Source organism: Gadus macrocephalus, chromosome 18, assembly GCF_031168955.1.
Source record: "Gadus macrocephalus chromosome 18, ASM3116895v1".
In the NCBI taxonomy this organism is placed as follows: domain Eukaryota; kingdom Metazoa; phylum Chordata; class Actinopteri; order Gadiformes; family Gadidae; genus Gadus; species Gadus macrocephalus.
The window spans coordinates 7,949,646-7,965,288 of NC_082399.1; the positions used below are offsets into that span (position 1 = coordinate 7,949,646).

General features: G+C 47.5%; 1 protein-coding gene across 1 annotated transcript; it reads right to left on the reverse strand.

Annotated features, from left to right (window-relative positions):
• Nucleotides 1-70: 70 nt before the first annotated feature.
• LOC132446105 (testican-2-like) lies at nt 71-15,259 on the reverse strand. Its single transcript, XM_060036214.1, has 9 exons — nt 15,140-15,259; nt 9,983-10,097; nt 8,066-8,174; nt 7,279-7,393; nt 6,130-6,249; nt 5,453-5,671; nt 4,218-4,280; nt 2,505-2,642; nt 71-1,236 (listed from the first exon to the last, which is right to left on the reverse strand). Exons 2-9 carry the CDS (start codon nt 10,012-10,014, stop codon nt 1,091-1,093), a joined length of 942 nt encoding a protein of 313 aa, XP_059892197.1. The 5' UTR covers nt 10,015-10,097; nt 15,140-15,259; the 3' UTR covers nt 71-1,090.
• Between the last annotated feature and the right edge of the window lie 384 nt (nt 15,260-15,643).

A 15,643-nucleotide genomic window follows, 5' to 3' on the forward strand; every position in this document is an offset into this window, starting at 1 on the left:
AACATTGTGTTGGAGGCAAACGTTGGCGTGGGCGTTCAAAGATAGGCAGCATAAAGAACAAGACACACGCTTGGCCCCAGTGCCTTTAATATTAAAGTGCTCAGCCTAGCAGTACATTCTTGTTCACTAACATGCAATACTAAAAACAATGTCTTTCCTATCAATAGCAAGAAGAAAGAAATGGTAGCAATTTTCTTATAGTAAAAGGAAAACAACTGAAGAGTGAAAATTCAAGTAATGAACACAAAAAGCTCAGTCGTAATAGTCAGTAAATAAAACATGGGGTGGCACGTTCTGCTCGAAGAATAAGCGGTGAGGAAGATAGTGATTTGCCGGAGCAATTTGCAACAAAAAGGTACGATTTCAGAAGTAGTCAAAAAACGTATTTCACAGAAAACCAATCTCAGATATTTCCGTCTACCCACGTGGTCGATAAAGCATGTACATTTTGAAGGTAACTGTGTATATTATTGATACATCTTGAACGCTAGTCGGATATAATGCCAGATAAGAGCCGCCTGGGACTAGCCCACCCGAGATCATCGACGCCAAGACTTATTTACAGAAGACGTCATGAAGGAACATAACGTACGCATTGCACTGAAACTTTTAACATGTTCTCAATCTCTAGTCGTTCTAAATGGGGGACAGCGGTGCTCCTTACAGCAATCAAGCACTTATTCACAATGTAAAAACAAAATCTCTATATGCATAGATGACAGGTAGGATCTTTAGATGAATAGTCGATTTTTCTTCTATAGCTACGGTGCAACGATCAAGGGTCCCCCACCCCACCCCCCGCCCTCCCACCCCCTGGGTCTGCGAAAAAACATAAAGATCTGTTGATCATGAAAGGATAATGAAGCAGCACTACACAAGACATAAAAAGAACAGGTCATGTCATCACTGGAGGGGAGGAAGGGGAGGGAGGGGGGGTGCCAAGAGGTCATTATACGTTTCCATGCCTTCCACACGTCTCACTCCAAGACAACCCCCAGAATCCTTTTCATTTCTTTGTGAGGGGAGAGAGATAGAGAGAGCGAGTGAGAGAGAGTGAGAGAGAGTGCGAGAGAGTGTCTGCTATACCATTCTACCAGATGTATCCTCCATCGTCGGCCTCTCCCTCCTCCTCTTCCTCCTCCTCCTCCTCTTCTCCGTTCTCATCCGCTTCTTTCTCCTCCTCGTCCTCCCATCCCACGCCGCTGCCGAAGTCACCGGAGTGTCCCACCACCTCGTCTGTGGGGGGGGGGGATGGGGGAAATGGGGGGAGAGAGGGAGGGAGGGGGGCGACAGAGGGGTCATGAATGCAATCTGATCTGATAATAGTCTCACAGGGCCAGCCTCTCCTTTGGGAAGTCTGAGACACAGTGTTTATTAACTGCTTCAGGAACCGACTATTTGTCAGGAAGATCTTGATTGACATGCAAGCACAACCAATCAGGGATCAGACGCCGGGAACGGTTTAGTGAAACAGACCAGTGGTGAAAGGAGTGATTTTAACAATTGCTCCGCTGTCTACCGACAGAAAAAATGAAAGCCTTAGGGGGCAGGCTGAATAAATCCATGAATGTAAATATGAGAATTTACCGGATTACCCCATGTCGCACCGGAGCTACGTCTGTCACTACGCCTGTCACTCACGCTACAATGCATAGCATCGTGGCGTGAATGTTAATGCTACGTGACAATGCTGACGGCCAATGAGAATCGTGTCGTGGGTTTCTTCCAGACGCTTCACAATATAACTTGCATTTTGGATCAAACATCATAACGAGCCACAAGGTGATGTGGGGCAATTGATCGAAAGAGGCTGAGACTAATGTGATGATTACATTTCTCGTCATTGGGTTCAGTAGATTTCACTGTAACAACACCAAGATGCCCGGGCAAACCGGTTGGGACGGCCTTCCCCTCCGTGGTGCTGTGTGTGCAACAACAAAAGTGCTTGGTCAAGCACTGTGTTTATGAAGAAACATTTCTGGCATTAACTTCCAGAAGATTGGAAGTCACAGGCCTCAACACTACACTACACTGCAATGCACTACAATGCACTCACCTAATTTACACTTCCCTAGCCTACACTGCACTGCACCTCAGTACACGCTACGACACTATACTGCACTACCCTACCCTAAACTGCACTACAATGCACACCATTACCCTACTCTACCTTGCACTGTACTGCCCAGCATTACCCTACTCTACCTTACACGAACACTACGCTATACTAAACTGCATTGCTAAGGAAACAGGGCTCCAGACCTTTCTGTGTGCCATCCCCAGTTTGTTATTAAGAATGAAATGTCTCCGCCGTCGTATATGTTCTCCCCCCTTATACGTTTTACACCTCTCTTTGAAATCAGTGTCTTTTATCGATCGTCCTTTGAACGCCCATATGAAGCTCTCTGATGGGTCTGGGTGTGTGAAGGGGGCTGAATAAATAAACTTCCCTTCTTCCCCCCTGCCCCACTCCCCCAGCATTAAAACTCCCAGGCTCTTCTTACCACAGTCGGGGTTGCCGTGGATGCGAGAGCCCGCCATCTCCCCTCCCTGGGGGTCCACACACCAGCACTCGCCCCGGCCCTGGTCGCACTGCAGCTTCCTGTAGTAGCCGTCCTCGTCACAGCTGGGGATGTACATGCCTGTAGGGGGGAGGCACGTGCACGCAAGCATGTGCGCACACACACACACACACACACACACACACACACACACACACACACACACACACACACACACACACACACACACACACACACACACACACACACACACACACACACACACACACACACACACAGCGTGGAATGCATGTACACACACAGACACACACACATGCAACGTGTTAGGTTTGCACGTACACACACACACCCAAAAACACACACACACACATATCCAAAGTGGTATGCACGTACAAACACACACACACACATACACACAAACAGACAAACACACGCACAGACACAAACAAATACACAAGCGTTAAATATTGATATCCTCAGCCTTTGGTCGGTGCCTCGCTGATGCTGGAGATAAGTGCAGCATAAATGAGTCGGGCAACATCCTTTGTAGTGAGCCTGTGATAAGAGCGTCCGTGCAGGACAAAGGAGTGCGAGCTGCCTTGGAGCAGAACACAACAAAGCTCTTTTGATGTGATCACTGTTGTTGTTAACCTTCAAACATCATCCAACAGGGCTGGTAGGTGTTTAAAGTGGACAGGCGGTTTGTATAGATTTATTCTCATCATTAAACTGTGAGAGTGACATTTTTGAAAATGTGGCCACGATTGCTGCATCACCGTTGGCACAACCCCTCAAGAACATTCTGTCCGGTGTTTTGAAGTTAATAACATTAAACTCACTCCACGTCTCCAGCCACACCACTTAAAACAAAACCCAAGCCAAAACCAAAAGAGTAGTAGATCATAGCTTTCAAAATAGTGTTTCGCCCTGTTACAAAGCAGGAGGTTTATACACAGCGTTCTCGGGGAGCGAGGGAGCCAAACGGTTGCTTTAGCCTAGCGCACTCCCCAAAGCCGCGTCTCCGGACCTAATCCCACAGCGTGATGAGGGGTTAATCCCGGCCCTGAGCGTGTGATCGGTTAATGAGACTCCTTCTTCCTATTCTTACACAAGACCATACAAATACAAGCATGCACGCGCCGCGTAGCTGCAAGCTAGCCGCACTAATCACAGGTTTGAATTAAAACAATATAAAGTGTGGTATGGTAGGCCTTTATTGTGTGGTGGGTTTCTTTTTTGTAGCGTTTCCATGGCAATGTTGAGAAGCTTGCTCATGTGTCAGGTGCATAAGTGCATATTAGCCGGTAAACGATATAAACTGTACTGTTATATATATATAATAGATTTAATATGTAGTCATTTAGCAGACGCCTTCAGCCAAGCACCTTACAGTGGATACAGAGACAGATCATAAAGGAGCAGGTAGGTGGTTGTGTTCAACGTGGTTTGAAACGCATAACCTTTCGAGTGAGACTACAAAGTGGTTGAGGTGTTTGGTATTGTATTGATTCTGCTGTATTTACCTTGATACGACAGGTTCCAGGTGTAAGGTGCTATATTTACCTGCATACTACAGATTTGAGGTGTATATAAGGTGCGGTATTTGCCTGTCTACTACAGATTCGAGGTGTATATAAGGTGCGGTATTTACCTGGATACTACAAATTCCAGATGTATATAAGGTGCTGTATTTACCTGGCTTCTTCTTGGCCACTTCTTGAACCTGGATCTTCTCCAGCTCAGCGAGACAGGGGGGCTCTGGGAACACAGGAACGTTGAACTCGGGTCTCGATCAATGATTCCCATATTAACCGTGTGTTTAAGGAGATCGAGTGCTTCCAGTGAGATGTGACATGTTCAACGGCCCCTGAAAAGGTATTGATCGGCTGCCAGACGATTATTAGACTGAGAGTCTAATAAAATGATCGGTAATGACGGGATGAGACGTTATGTCATTTTAGTATTTTTCAAGATGGCCAGCGTCTCAAACGAGGCGGTTATTGCATCCTACACTTTGAATCTGTGTTTTTTGGAGGAAACAGGAGATGCTGAACGTTACCCTGACGTATTTCGTCTTCTGCCCCTAGGAGTTGTTGGACAGTGTGAGAACGGTCAACACCTTTCAAACATGCTACACAAATTACATCGCATGAACTCACAAACTGAGACACGAGAGAGAGAGAGAGAGAGAGAGAGAGAGAGAGAGAGAGAGAGAGAGAGAGAGAGAGAGAGAGAGAGAGAGAGAGAGAGAGAGAGAGAGAGAGAGAGAGAGAGAGAGAGAAATAAGTGACACTGATGTAATAAATCAGAGAGAGAGAGAGAAAAGTCGTTTTTAAGTATAAATCAAAACAAATCCCTTATGTTTAGTTCTGAAGTATTTATAGCGTGACTTTAAGCCAGGTGGGGAATTATTCCCAGCGCTGAATAATTTACGAATATAGTCAATGTAATCTAGGACAATGTAATGAAGGCCCAAGTTGGTGAAATGTCATGATGGACTAGTGAGGGACAAGAGCAATGGAAGCACTAATTTGTGTCACATTTAAAATACACAATGCAAAACTCGGGAGGACCACTGGTAAATGACTGTCTTCATCGCACATTAATTGTAGGCAAAGTCACCAAATGTTTAGCAAGAAATAGAGATGATGATGAATACAAAGCTAAATTTGAGAGCTCTCTGCTCGGTATTGGAACAGTATGTGATCCAGGGATGACGTCTTCCATTAAATCACTGATATATCGATTGTACTATTTCTACTTACTTATGGATTGAGATTCAAGGAATGAAATGATCATGACATTTAACAATACGTCATCCGCTAATGCCACGTTGCCATTCAATCTCTATTTATAGTCATCTTCCCTTCTTCCTACTCATGTCATCCCATTTTCATCACAGATTGCGGTCGGCCATTTTGTGCACTCACTTTCCCGCCAGAAGCAGAAGCACCATTCGGCCGTGGAGACCTTGCCGTCCTTGAAGCTGTCGCAGGAGTTGAAGAAGGGTCGGATGCACACTTCGTACTTGTCCAGGTTAATGGCGGCCATCTCGCCGTGGTCTAGATAGAGGTCGCCGTTGCTGTCCAACTTGGAGAACATCCAGCCAATGGAGTCCTTGCAGCTGGCCACCAGGCTCTTGTCCAGCGCTGCGTGGGGAGATGGGAGTGGACGATAATTTGTTAAGTGTCCGCTGGTCAGGACCAATAGCGCTTAGCTTGTAAGTAACAGTTAATGCACAAGCGTTAATTCAACCTCTAATTTATTGATGATGTGTGATCATGTTTTCCACGTGTGTGCATGGGTATGTGTGTGTTTGCCTGCGAGTGTTTTTGAGTGTGTGTGTGTGTGTGTGTGTGTGTGTGTGTGTGTGTGTGTGTGTGTGTGTGTGTGTGTGTGTGTGTGTGTGTGTGTGTGGGTGCCTGCCTGAGTGCAGGATCGTGTGTGTGTGTGTGTGTGTGTGTGTGTGTGTGTGTGTGTGTGTGCCTGCCTGAGTGCATGTGTGTGTGTGTGTGTGTGTGTGAGTGTGTGAGAGTGTTTGCCCCACGTATTCGGAGGTGGTGAAGCATAGAGCAGGAACTTTTGGGACCACACGCTGCTAGCTGACCTGAGGCGGTGCCAGTGCCCGGTTTGCCCGAGTTGTTCTGCTTGGCGTTGCCATGGAGAAGCTGGAACCAGTCTCTCAGGCGGTCGCCCAAATCCGCCAAGTCCTGGCCGGTGCACGTCTCTGTTGTGGGAGAAGAGGACAGAAGAGATCCGCAGGGGTTGAACTTCAGGGAGCAGGACTTGGTTTGGGCCATTCTGTACCTTTAATGCCAACTGAGATTCTCAGAGAGATCGCTGTGTATGTTCAAATCACGTCCACAACCATTTTGCTATTTATACATATATATATATATATATATATATATATAAATATTTATTTATATTTCTTACCTTATATTTTCCATTTAGATTTTATATATATTTTATATATTTTTATTGCCGTTTTTGTTTTTCTCTTCTTGTTTATATAATTGTTCCTTATCACTTATAAAGCACCTTGGGATTATGTATTATTATTGTATATTTATTTCCTTTATCTATAATATTATTTCGTTTTTTCATTTACATTCTGTACAGTACAGTAGTTTTCCACACCTACAGTCCCAATGCCTTACGCTGTGCTACAGAACAGCGTTTCCACAATGTCACTTCATCACGGTCATCGGCCTGCTTCATTCCGAAAATAATGATGCCTAAATATGTATTTCATGTTTCCAAATGAGAAACATGAGGCTAGCATTTCATTCCATTGATTATTCCGCATTTTTCACAGGCCCGGGAGCTGCAGACAATCAATGCAGTTTGCCTCCAATGAGAGTATACACTCTAAATAATTAATCAGCACATGATTGAAAGGGCATTTCAGTGACACGGGGGGATATTTAGCTAAGCCCAATCTTTGAAATTGGTGACTATCGATCTAAAAAAGTTCAATATTGCATCCGCTGCATTCGTCGGGGAGGATAATATGGAGTCTCTGTTGTAATCCGAACACTGCGTTCATTTAGGTTAATCTTGCTTTGTCAGCGAGTTTGGTCAAGAGCCATTAAAGTGCCATGTCAGATGACTTTGCCTCGCCATACTTTACTGTAGCAAACTCAAACTCAACATCATAAAAAGGTTGGGACGTTTTGACCGGACGAATGGGGCAACGCAAACGCAGAATTAAATATTCAGAAAGGGGGTAAATGCAAAAACAACAAAGGTTTACCGTGTTTCGTCTCGGTGTTGGTGAACGGCACAGAGGGTGTAGAGCAAGGGCAAAAGCCGGCACACTTGATGCTCAGCTCCTTGCCTGACAGACACGCCTGCTGCTGCAACTTACACTGTCAGGGAGAGAAGGAGGAGAGAGGGAGAGATAAGGAGATGCAGAGAAATACCGGCGAGGGGGGGAATGACGCGCGTAGAAAAGTGGAAAGAGAGGTGGGACGGCGGAGGATGATGACGCTGTGTAGCTAAAACATTTATGGGGGTGACCGCGGAGAGAGAGAGAGGGAGAGAGGGAACAGAGATTGTTCATTCAGATGAGACAGTGCACTTAGTGTGTTAGGGGGGAGAGGGAGGGGTTGTGGCAGTGAGTTGTCATTTTCCTGTGTTGTGAACTCGTTGAAGGTCAAAGTTAAACACAATACATAAATCTAAATATAATGCAAATAATTCAATGTACATTTAAAATAAAACCAGGCAGTGGCCAGACGATGTCTGACGATCTCCGGGGAGTGATTAATCATGTGACTGCACACACCCAGAACCATCGCTCTCTGGAGTGATGAACGATGCTACCTGGCCATGTATAGATATACATATACATATATATATAGATATATATCCAAACTTTTTTTTAAATGACTCCAGCAGTTTACTTCCTTCCTCTGAAGCCTTCTTCGGCCACATGAATAAAGAACTATGTCCGGCAAGAGGAATACGACTACTGGAGGTAGGGAGATAAAACTAACCAGAACCAGAACCAGAACCAGACATGATTACGAGACGTTTACCTCTGAGGCATAGTTGTGTCCGTCCGAGCCACACACGGGAGAGGACGCGGTCACAGGACAGGGCTTGCAGCTGCTGTCCCGGGTCTTCAGTGGCTCCGGCAGCCTGGCTCTTTGGATGTGAAACAGAAAATTACATTTAAAAAACAAATGGCCAATGTCGTAGCATATGTCAGCCATGATCCAACCCGACCTGTGACATCCACTCCAGCTACATTGACTTATTCATTGTGTCCTATAAAGCAAACACAGGTCATGTGATTATATTGCCAACGCAGCATGTAGAACGTGCCTGAATGGAAAGTTGTTCTTCGACTGTATATCTTAAGAACACATTTACACCTTTGATTTATGAGTTCTGTGACTGAAACAACACACAGCACATATCAAAAGTATAAACTCTGTACTGAACCTGAACTTGCTTCAATATCTACACATAACTTTGTGCCAAGGACCTCTTTCCAACTAGACCTCGAAGATTTGACTTTCCTGGATTTGACTAAACTCTGGTTATTTGTCAAAGATATAAAAAGCGATAACTATGTTGTATCGATGTGTTCCAGCAGAGACAACAGAGACTCATTAAAGAAAATTAAATGCACCAACAGCCATTAGGAAAACAGGATGGGAGGGTTCTTGGCATCCTAATGATAAGACACGTAGGGTTTGAGTCACGCTAGAATGCGTACCTGTCATGGAACTGGACCCCTGCTTACTTTGTGACACTGACATGGTGATTAGCGCCGTACAAGCACACAGCACGCCGCGTCTTGCTTCCCTGCTACCTAATGACGCTAGGCCGCTTCAGCGAGGCTGCTTTTGTACTTAGTACCGATTATGGCGTTGCCTAGTTGCTCTCACTATCTCCGAGGTGACTCAATAATTAAAAAGGGTCTTTATTGGAAAAGATAAATGCCACACGCAAATTTAAGAGGTGGTAATGATTCGGCCCGTTAATTATTTTCTGACTGCAAATCAATTTTCTCCCGCCATATCCCCCCCCCTAAAAGCTGAAGTCTATATCACTGCCATGAGAATACTCGGGAATTCTCATTCTAACCATGGCGATGCAAATGGCCAGGAGTCCAACAACACATTGGGGGAAGGCAGTCTTTATTCTTCATCATCTTCTCAAATTGACAAAACAACTTACCAACAAGTACGGCCGACTTGTTCGGACCACGTCTTCTGTCCACCTCCTTGATTAATCAGCGCATCTCTCAGCAGGAGTGTTCTAGCCCAAATAACATCACTCCTGACTCATGGCATTCTCTGGCACCGTTTCCCAGGCTACGATCAATAGATCTCCAGCCGGGCTGCAATGACCTTCTCTTTAATTCGGCTACACTTCAATACTCTACACTCTAACACAGCCTCACTGAGACAGCTATACTCTGATAGAGCTACACTGAGACAGCCACACTCTGGTACAGCCGAGACAGCTACACTCTAATACAGTTCCAATAAGACAGCTGCATTAATGCAACTTTTCCACTACAGAAAAGCCCTGCCTCTCTCGGATCTAATAACAAGGATTGAATATTGGCTATCGGCCTTCCAGTTGGAGGAAATGTTCGAGGGAGGAGGTGGAAGGAAAGGGGCGAAAGGATGGGGGTACTTAGTTGACTACCCAGATTATTTCAGTTTTTAAACATACATATCCTTTTTGGGGCATTCCGCTGCACCCGACCACTGAGCTATGGTGTGTTCGAGATGCATCGTACACCACACGCACAGGTTTCTCTTGTGACGCAATTTCCCGGCTTGTAGCACTTATAGCACTTCTGTCGAAGAAAGCTGGGAGATTTCCCAATTTGCAACTCGTGCGGACGGTGTACGATGCCTCTGGAACACACCACTCGACCGCTCCGTGCACGTTGAGTATGAATGCTCCTTCAGACAGGCGTGTGTGGGCCTCACCTGTTCTCCAACTTCTTCCGGTTGACGCACATGGCCCGCTGGTAGCCCTGGGCCACACACACCTTGTGGCGGCTGCATCGCACCTTCTGACACGGGTCCTTGGTGGTGTCCAGGGCTGCACACACACACACACACGGGGGGGGGGACAAGGAACCACAGCGTTGATACGGTGTCACCACGGGATACGAGTACCCAACACCAGGTTGTGTACAACATAACAACACAACGGTGTGTTGTAGCGCTCTCGTGCTCTTCCTCTCTCTCTCTCTCTCTCTCTCTCTCTCTCTCTCTCTCTCTCTCTCTCTCTCTCTCTCTCTCTCTCTCTCTCTCTCTCTCTCTCTCTCTCTCTCTCTCTCTCTCTCTCTCTCTCTCTCTCTCTCTCTCTATCACACTCTAGATTTGCGAACATACAATATACATACATAGTTACATATAGTTGTGTGTGTGTGTTCAGGACTGTGTGAGTATGGATCTGGGCGTGCGTGTTACGGGAGAGACACAACTTTCACAGTTGTTCTTTAGTGTTTGACGGATCTCGTCTTAGCGACAAGATAAGGACAAAGAGGAAAGAGGTCAGATGTGATCGGAAAGGATCTGTGGTGCCAGGCAGCTAGATTCCCCGTCCGCGTGGCGCCGGACCCGTCTGCAGGCCCAGGGTCCGGGCCGGGTAGAGCCTCTCTGCTGACCCCGGATCGCCCTGATAGAGCTTAACGCGGCGGGGGTCCAGAGTGTGCAGGACTGACTTTCACTGACATCACGGCAGAAAACAAGGAGGCCGACCTGTCATGAGTGAGGCGCCGCCTGGCCAATCGCACGGCAGGGGGTCTCCAGAGGCGGGCTTCTGGTTAATTGCCCCCCACCCCCACGCATGCAGGGTTCGATTCAACATGTCTTTTCTCCCTCCGCTTGTCATGTCGAACTGGACTCTCGCCTTCCTTGATCGCTGCCTTACTTTTTCATCCATCTCTCTTTCTGTGTGTCTGTCCGTTCCATCTGCCTGCTCGTCAGTCCGCTTGTCTGTTTATTCACCCGGCCTGTCAGTCTGTGTGTCTGCCTGCCCTGCCTTCCCGTCTGTCTGGCTGTTCGTCTGTCCTTTCTGCTCACTCTCCTCTTCACTCTCCTGCTATTAATCCTCTCTTCCTTGTAAGTCGAAGGGTGCATTCGACGGTGCTCTCGGTTTTTTCCTGCCCGTGGCGTCTTCAAACATCCTCACGTCCTCCCCTCTCCCACCCGGGCGCCTCCACCACCAGCACCACCACCTCCACAACCTCCACCACCACCACCACCTCCACCACCACCTCCACCACCAGCACCACCTCCACCACCTCCACCACCACCAGCACCACCACCAGCACCACCACCAGCACCACCTCCACCACCACCACCACCACCACCACCTCCACCACCAGCACCACCTCCACCACCACCAGCACCACCTCCACCACCTCCACCACCACCACCACTACCATTACCACCACCACCTCCACCTCCTCCACCACCACCACCACCACCACCACTACCAACAGCGCTGCCCGCTCCATTTACGCTCAGCAGCGGGGGGCCAGTGAGGGGGTGAGTGACAAGCCGCCATCGCCGGGGGAGACGGTTAAGGCCGTGAGACACTGAGTCAGCCTGAAGCAGATGCCGGCCAGAGTCTACCCCTCCTGGCCTCACCGGTGGACAGGCTGGCAGCGGGCCAGGCCTCCCAGTGCGTACGCCCTAGTAGGTGGTGTCCTTAGGCTCCACAGAATGAGGTGTGGGAGGAACGGGTTCGGAGAGAGGAGGACTTCAGAGGCCTTGCAGTGGAAGCGGAGGATGAGAGCAATGTCGAGCATGCGCGAGCGCGTGCTTTGCGTTTAACTTTTGGTTGATTTACATTTGGTTGTACTTAAGCTCGTTTAAAGAATAGATGGTAAGTAAATCGAACCGTATTCTCACAGGGAAAATATTGAAAACCAGGTCTGTATCGTGCTTTCATTCGATTCAAGTCATCCAGGGTCCATATCAAAGCAACATGAGCTTCAAATGGATACCCAGTCCTCCTGCACATACGTTAACCTGTTCAAGGGGAAGGAATTAAGAGTCTGTTTGAGCTGAATGCTATTGAACTTGAAAGAGATCTTGCACAAAACAAGTTTTCTGATGATTCCCATGCTCACTAAGGGTGGATCTGGCCGATATGTACAGGACCAAGTAGCCAGCCATGAGTTCTGGAGACATACAGAACGACCTGTCGTTCCTAGTCCGCAGCAATCCCAGTCCGCAGCAATCGCTCTGAACTGAATTTATGAATTAATTAATGAATTAAAGAATTGGGAACCTGCTGTGTGCTCAGACATATAGGCTCAGTATGACTCCCCAACAAGGCCTTTCTCATCAATCGGAAATATTCAAATCGAATTACTTACTTTTCCGAAATATAAATAATATAAATAATTATATTTAGGCACGGCAAGGGAATATTACTATTTCAATGCTAATATTGGCCTCAGTTTGGTCACAGAACGGTTTCAAAACCACTCATACTGATTTCAAGGCTTTTTGCAGCCTATCTCCGAACCAAAAAACAATGATATACCGTGCAAATTACAGAGAGGCTGGGCCGCATTTCCGGCTAACCCTGAAATAAGAAGCAATCTTTATCCTCCTCATCTTTTATTCCATACTCGTGCTTTTGTGGCGCCGAGCAAACGAGCGCCGCTAGACGCCGAGGTTCCTCCCGCGAAGAGAGGGCTACGCTTCACCTCGGCTGTGCCACACGGCTCCAGCCTAATATAAGTAGCTCTCACGTTCCCATAGAAACCAAGCCCAGAGGGGCCCCGAGCAGCTCTGCGCGGTGATTTCCGAGTCCCCTGTCGCGCTGATGTGTTTATGAACCCTCCGCGGGGTCGGCCCTTTATGTCTGCTTCTCTTCACTGTCGAAAAAACGTAAATAATCAAGAAGTATAGAAACGAAAGCGTGCGTGTATAAAGACACGAGTATTGATTTTTCGGCCCCCATCGGCTCTCTCTCCTCTACTGGTTTCTCCCCCCCTCCCTTCCTTCCCGCCGTTTCATTTCTTTCCAGAACATTCCTGTGTCAGGGTATATGAGTGTCTATGTAGTGGGGGTTTGATTCCTCCTGTAATCAAGTCAACAAGAAACCAAAGTCGGAAAAACAACAACCCAACAGGACGTGACTAGGACGAGCCTACACCCAATTTTCTCTCTGCGATTATCGTGCGGTGATCAAAATCACTTCCAAGAGTGCCTGAGGGGAGAAGGAGGGGTGGTTCTGTTCCCTGTTCTCCGTGTTCAGATCCCAGCTTGGGTGTCTGACGATAAACGGTTGGATACGGTGCGGCACAGAATGGTCGGCCCTTGTCGACCATTTGCTTTGGCACGTGTGGGTCGATGAAACTCTCCACCAGTTGCGAACAAAGATTGGCGAGAGCTGTTTTTATCGCATTGGAAGAAAATTTAAGAAAGTCGACTCTGACAAGCATGATCGTACTGACGGAAAGGGACTGGATATCAAAGTGGGTTTTGTTCAAATTCATGGAGGAAAGAATGAGTCGGTTGACAGCTGCAAGTGCATTTGTTCTTTTGGGTTAGCAGAATCTGCTTTTTTATTTTGCCAAGAAGATCTGGACATACTTATAAGGTAGGTGACTTGGTGAGGTTGCTTGCGCTGGTTATGAAGCAACACAATGGACCAGAAGTATTACAACAAAAGATGAATTAAAACATTAAAATATTTGTTTATACATGAGTATTGCAAGTTTATATTATACCCACATCTACAGTTTGATTACACACTAACTTACATACCTACTCTATGGAATAATTCATGGTACAAGTGATGTAACATGAATCCAAGGATTGAACTGTAATACAAGCAACGCTCGCAGCCGCTACTCAAAGCCTCGTTGGTTATTTTCTGATCCCCTCTTTCGATATGCGAGCGCTAGGCAACTATCGCTAAGGATTTAAATGTATCCGAGCTGAGCCTCGCCACATGTCAAGCCTCCTCTCCCTTGATGAGCCACTGTGATACCCCTCAAAAACACATGCCTTATTAGATTCAGCCCACAGCACACGCACTGTCATCTCCCTCTCTCTCTCTCCTCCCCCCCTCTCTCTCTCTCTCTCTCTCTCTCTCTCTCTCTCTCTCTCTCTCTCCCCCCCACTACCTCCCTCCCTCTCACCCTACTCTTTCTCTCCCCATCCCCCCCCCCCTTTCTCTCTCTCTCTCTCTCTCTCTCTCTCTCTCTCTCTCTCTCTCTCTCTCTCTCTCTCTCTCTCTCTCTCTTTCTCTCTCTCTCTCTCTCTCTCTCTCTCTCTCTCTCTCTCTCTCTCTCTCTCTCTCTCTCTCTCTCTCTCTCTCTCTCTCTGCTGCATCCTCAATGAGCATCGGCCGGTCGGCGCCGACGACGGCCCCGGACACCAGTCCCACCGGGAGTTGAAATGGAGAATTAAATCAATGCTATTCAAATGAACTTTATTTATTTTTTGCCCATTCCTGCGACAAGTGGGCGCGGGGGGGGGGGGGATTCTCACCGTCAACCGCCCCCACCCACCCACCAGCAGATAAACATATTGAAAGTACGGTAGGTACGCCACATGGCCCCGTGGGGTCAATTCCTCCCACGCACCACGTCTCAACAGCAACACGCACTCCCAGCTCCCCCCCCCCCTGGGCCTTCCCTATTTGTCTAGCGTGCACGTGAATGCTAATGCCGTAGCCTCAACCTCAACCTGCTAAGCCTAAAGCCTTCCACAAGGCCCCCACGCCTCTTCGTATCTGCGATGTGTCAGAGAGCTGGTCTATTTGGTTATTTATTTTGGACTAGAAGACCCCCCGCTGAGGTGAAAGGGGTCCTCGTGGAAGCTATGCCCCCCCCCCCTCCGAAGCAACAGAGGCAATTACAGCGGGCTCTACGAGCGGATACGGCCATTAACGGATCTTACTTCGGGCTCAAGCCAGAACCAGTCGCACCACCACCACCACCTCCACCACCACCACCTCCACCACCACCTCCACCACCACCTCCACCACCACCAACACCACCGCCTCTGGCCCACAGCGCAACAGTGTTCTGCTTCACCCTGCTCCCTGTGGGAATCCACCGGTACAACGCTTCAAGACAAACGCAGGCTTGCACTTTCGTTACTTACTTTCGTCTGAGCCAGTGGTCTCGTCCAGGGTTTTGATGTAGTCATCCTACAAAGAGAAAACAATATCGGGGGTCAATGTTTCCGTTATTATTCAAGGTTGAGCTTGGTATCACAACAGACCATGCAGGGGGTGGCAAAACAATAGGCACTGTACCGACATGAGCAGATAAAGTGCATAGTCAAAACGGTGAAATTGAGACTCGTACTAATCCTAATCGAGTTGCTGGCTTTTATATCTTATGTGATAGCATCTCCTAGGAAGTGCTGGTTGCTTTTCATGCAGAACCTTTTCCAACGTTAGTCTGGAAAGACAATCTCCATGTTGGATGTTCAAAGGAAAGTAGCAGGGGCTAAGTGGCTGAGGACCTGAAACATGTTTCACCGCATTGTTGCTGAGGGAATATTTGCTAAATCAAACCATTTTATTTTTAATCATTTCAATCTCGTGTCCCTGGTGAGGCGAGCCAGAATAAAAATAAAAGCATGCATCTGCCCCTTGGTCTC